We start from the raw sequence: 4,973 nt of genomic DNA, 5'->3' as shown, positions 1-4,973 counted from the left end.
ATGAAGACATGACTGGGGTATGACAAAATCTCATTGATTCCGCTTAGTAGCGCTCTTGTTTCACGTTTCAAACAAGTGTTTAGCCAGTTGGGGAATGTCAGAGCACCTACAGGTGCTCCGTCACACATCATGACATTTGTGGTAGAAAGTACCATAGATGGCAAGCGCAAAGGCAACTGCTGTCTGGCTGTTCATTACACGCCGTGCTGTTGTTGCAAGAGTGAAGTGCACGAAGCTGGTGTAGCTTAGCCTAGCCCCGACAAGGGACGGCACGCGGGAGCTTGCTGATTGGCTCTTCGGAGGTCCACTTTCTCCGTGGGCCACACTAATATTATACCTTTATATTAAGGTGCGGGCCACAAAATATTGTACTGCGGGCCGCACTTGGCCCCCGGGCCGCGAGTCTGAGACCCCTGCACTAGACCGTACGGCTTTTCATCATCACAGGGCATGGAATCGGCGGCCATTATGACATACATTTGTGCCGAAATAGGTCTCATCAGCATGTGTAAATAATACAGATTTTGTTTTTTTATTTACTGCTCAAATTGGTCAAACTTTTCACATCGGTGCAAATTTGCTAATGCTTTGCTAATGAGTTTTCAATATCTGTTTTACTAGTTTTATATATAAAATTGGGCAGAGAACTTCCCTCCAAATAGGATTGTTAGTTAGAATACTGGCAACAACTGTGTTGTACTGACCATATGCTCTTCAGGAATGTGGATTAAATGTTTATCAGTATTATGACCTGATCCCTTACTGTATATACAGTAAATGACCACTAGTGTGTAGTAATGAAACTATGAATTTGAGATGCAATTTTTTTATTAAATGATTGATGTCTTGGTACTTTACAGATGCAGAGATGGCTGGCAAGGCACATTCTGCGACGAGTGTAAGAAGTACCCGGCCTGTAAGCACGGTACCTGCCAGATGCCATGGCAATGCAACTGTCAGGAGGGCTGGGGAGGCCTATTATGTGACCAAGGTAAACCAGACAACTTGGACCACTGCTGTTGTTACTTTTTAAAAGATCCTCTCACATTACTAGCACACTGTTTTCATTTGAATTAACCTAAAAGCATTAGTAAATTAGGTTTCCCAAGAAGTGTTCCATGTGATGTGCCTTACACACGTGGTGCAGTGTCTTTTTCCCCCTGCAGGCTCTGTGTAAACAAACACTCTCCTCTCTCCTATAGACCTCAACTTCTGCACCCATCATCATCCCTGTGTAAATGGCGCCACCTGTATGAACACAGGCCAGGGAAGCTACACCTGTACCTGTCTGCCGGGTTTCACAGGGGTCAACTGTGAGCTGGAGATGCAGGAGTGTGACAGCAACCCCTGCAGGAACGGAGCGACGTGCACAGTAAGCGGGGAATTATTTTGATTACACTTTGAAGAGATATTTGTAGTTGAACTGTTTTGTTTGTCAGTTAAACTGATTTTTCCCTTTTACCTTTCTGTTTGTACAGAATTTGGAACACAGCTACAACTGCACGTGTCCACGAGGGTTTGAGGGGTCCCACTGTGAGCACAGCCTGTTGACATGTGCCGATTCACCCTGCTTCCACAGTGGCAAGTGCTGGGAGAAAGACAATGGCCGCAGCTACATGTGTGAGTGTCCCCGGGGCTACACTGGACTCAACTGTGAGAGGAAAGTGGACAAGTGCACGTCGCTTCCCTGTGCTAATGGTACGTTCTTCCTCTCCTCTGCGCCCCCCTCTTTGAACTTCCCCTCACTCTTTCTCACCCTTTAAATTCCTGCAAGTGGAAGCAGTGTGGAACAACAGGAATTGGTGGGAACTTGGTGTCTATTGTCCTCCTTATAAACACTCGGCCGCTCGGAGAAGCAGCTTGTAAATGTCACCGCAGCTCGCTGTGGTTGTTGATGAAAGGGAACACATTTTCCAGTGGAGCTTGTTTTCTGTCATCTTGTAAACATAAAGGACTCTGGGATTGTTCTGTGGTGGGGGAACAATAGACATTTAAGCATACAATCGCCACAGTCACACTTTTGGATTTGAATTTAATGTGTGAACTGAAAGAGTCTCGTGGGAAGGTATATGGAGAACTTGTACTTTGCTACCTTTGGTTTGAATCAAACAATTTTAATCCAATGTTTTTTAATTTTTTTTTAAAGTCTTGCTTCCTTAGCTCACACAGGCTGTTTTGAGCTTGTAATGATGCACAGTTAAATAGTGCAAACCAATAGTGTGTATGGCGGCATTTGCACATGTTTCAAGTTAATTGAATAAGTCATAGACTCTGTGACAGTGGGATGATGCTACATTTTTATTTACGGTCATTGAGAACTCTGGACTAACTGGTCACCTCTGTTTCTCCAGGTGGCCTCTGTGTGATCCAAGATGGAGTACGGTGTAGCTGCCGTGCAGGATTTACTGGCCAGCGTTGTGAGATTAACATCAATGAATGTGCAGGAAACCCCTGCCTTAACGGAGGCACCTGCCAAGACAGAATCAACGACTACACCTGCACCTGCCCGCTAGGTTATGGTGGACGGAAGTGTGACAGAATCCTGGACGAATGCTCCGTTAGCCCTTGCCTCAATGGTGGCATCTGCTTTGGAGGCGGTGGACCAGGAAAGCCTCCTTCGACCTGCATCTGCCCCTCGGGGTTCACTGGACCTCGTTGCGAGTTCTTTGCCGCCGTGACTTCCCCTGTGACCAATGCAGACGCCCACGATGGCTTCCAGTGGGCAGCCATTTCCCTGGCTGTGGGCCTGGTGGCATTGTTGGTACTGTTGTGCATGGTGGGCCTGGCTTTGAGGCACATCCACAGGCAGGCCCAAAGGGACAGGGGAGACACAGAAACTATGAACAATCTGTCAAATTTCCAGAGGGACAACCTGATCCCAGCGTCACAGTTAAAAAACACCAACCAGAAAATCGGCCTGGAGGTGGACTGTGATTCAGAGAAATCGAACTTTATCCATAAAAACTATCACTTGGACTCATACAACTCAAAATCGAAAGAGTTTAAGGACGAAAAGACACCCGAGGATAAAAGTCTTATTTATGACAAGTGTTTAGGAGATAAAATTCCCTTAAGTAGAGTGTACAGGTGAGAGAATTTGAATCACCATTTTGTTTTCTTTCTTGATGTTTGTATACCTTCTGTACAGGGCTGCTATGTGCTTCTAGTTTGTGCTAACAAAAAGTGTGATTTGTATTTGCAGTGAAAAGCCAGAGTGTAGGATATCAACAATATGTTCCTCAAGAGACTCCATGTACCAGTCGGTATTTGTTATAGCAGAAGAACGAAGGGAATGCGTAATAGCGACAGAGGTAAGTCAAAAATGTACCTGTCATAATAATATCTGTAAGGATTGTTTGTTTGAAATGTCAGTCAGTCGAGTCAGCCCCGACTGCACTGTCCTTCACCGGTGCACGGCATTAACGATGGAGGCTGTGAGACTGTGGTGTGGTATTTGGACGTTAGGTGAGGGAGCCTGATCCATGCAGTTCTGGGTTTCTGTAACTGTCTCTGGCTGTTCTTTATCTTGGCCCGGTGATGAACCAGAAACATTTACTGCTTCCCCTCATGATTGGCTTTACTTGGTCCCTGGGGTACTACAAATTACTGCCGTGGCATTCCAGGGAATGTTATTAGATGTTTACTTCCCTTTACTTCCGAACAGAATTCCACACCACTAGCAATAACAATTCAGAAAAAGGGGGCTGTACAAACCTCACGATTAGCTGTGGGACTATTATAGTCTTTTTGATGTACTAATATATTGGTCTGTTTTTCACAGGTATAAATTGTGAGTAATGGAGGAATAATTCAGTGAAAGAAAAAGGTGTAACAAAACGTGCTGGATTGTTTACAAATGCTGAAAAGAGACTGGAGATTGTTATAGATGTCCACTGCTGCTCTGGAAGACTTGAGAACTGCAAAGGGCAGAGACTTCTGCTCATGGAAAAAAAAAAGAACAGAACTAAGAAACTCTACGTTGACCGAGTGTTTGTATGCAAACCTGTACAGCGAAGGACCTCTGTGTTAGTTGTGACATTGGACTTGTTTCACAGAGCGGTGAAAAGACAACAAGGCATGAAGACTAAAGCATATTCATATATTAATTTATAAATTCAGCCATCATGGACAGTTAAAGGAGGCACTGGTGGATGATTGCCCCTCATATCTGACTTGTGTGATAATCATGACTTTGACAGCCAACCAATCAGATGAAATGGTGCCTAAGATGTGACCCTTCCAAACTCCCACTACATGAACTCCTGCCAGCTTCGCCTGCTATGCAAGACTCAGGGTCGAGACAAGTGAACTCGCCCACCGTCACAATCCAACCACTCGAACACTGGGAGCTATGAATGTCTGAAGCTAATCTTCAGCTGTCAATCGCATGTAAATGACTGGCTGGATTTTTCCACGCAATGGTGAAGATTGTATGCAGCCCAAATTCACTAGAAGCCTTAAATGGGAGGAGGGGTGGGTTAAACATTAAATTTGTGTCCTTGTCTGTTCTTGGATCATTTGCACTACAGACAACATAACAAGACAACAGAGGGGCAGGGGGGTTTTTTTAATCAACAGCGATTTGAAGAGGAAACCCACAGGAATGCAATAGCCAGCGCTGTGCCAGCAAGATCCAAAATGAAAGGGAAAAGTCTGCATAAAACTATGCAACTCAACTGAAACAAAAAAAACAAATTGAAAGACTGTCACGCCACTGCCTGCCTATATGTTTTAAAATACAGAACCAATAATGTAATTTTTAAAATTATTATTTGCAGAGTTTAATTTAAATGACACACTGCTCTTTATAGGTTTTATATTATTTTGTATATAATGCATATTTATAAGGACCAAACTTCTGAAGAATAAAACTTCCTCGCAAACTGTTTTTAATTTGATGTCAGAAAAAGAAAATTATTTTTGAGGTGTTTTTAAATACTGAAAATACTAATGAAATAATGAGTACAAATGAT

At 43.7% G+C, this 4,973-nt stretch overlaps 1 protein-coding gene across 1 annotated transcript in view; it reads left to right on the top strand.

The window, feature by feature from the left end:
* dll4 (delta-like 4 (Drosophila)) overlaps positions 1-4,973 on the top strand; it is an 11,853-nt gene extending 6,880 nt beyond the window's left edge. Inside the window, exons 6-11 of the mRNA XM_008313129.3 lie at positions 861-991; positions 1,203-1,372; positions 1,479-1,698; positions 2,352-3,087; positions 3,203-3,311; positions 3,782-4,973. Coding sequence (XP_008311351.1) covers positions 861-991; positions 1,203-1,372; positions 1,479-1,698; positions 2,352-3,087; positions 3,203-3,311; positions 3,782-3,787 — 1,372 coding nt within the window. The 3' untranslated portion in view covers positions 3,788-4,973. The remainder of the gene's footprint in view (positions 1-860; positions 992-1,202; positions 1,373-1,478; positions 1,699-2,351; positions 3,088-3,202; positions 3,312-3,781) is intronic.

The sequence above is a fragment of the Cynoglossus semilaevis genome, chromosome 7 (genome assembly GCF_000523025.1).
Source record: "Cynoglossus semilaevis isolate Cse_v1.0 chromosome 7, Cse_v1.0, whole genome shotgun sequence".
In the NCBI taxonomy this organism is placed as follows: Eukaryota; Metazoa; Chordata; class Actinopteri; order Pleuronectiformes; family Cynoglossidae; genus Cynoglossus; species Cynoglossus semilaevis.
Note: the sequence above shows the minus strand (reverse complement) of the source record. Positions and strands in the feature narration are given on the sequence as shown.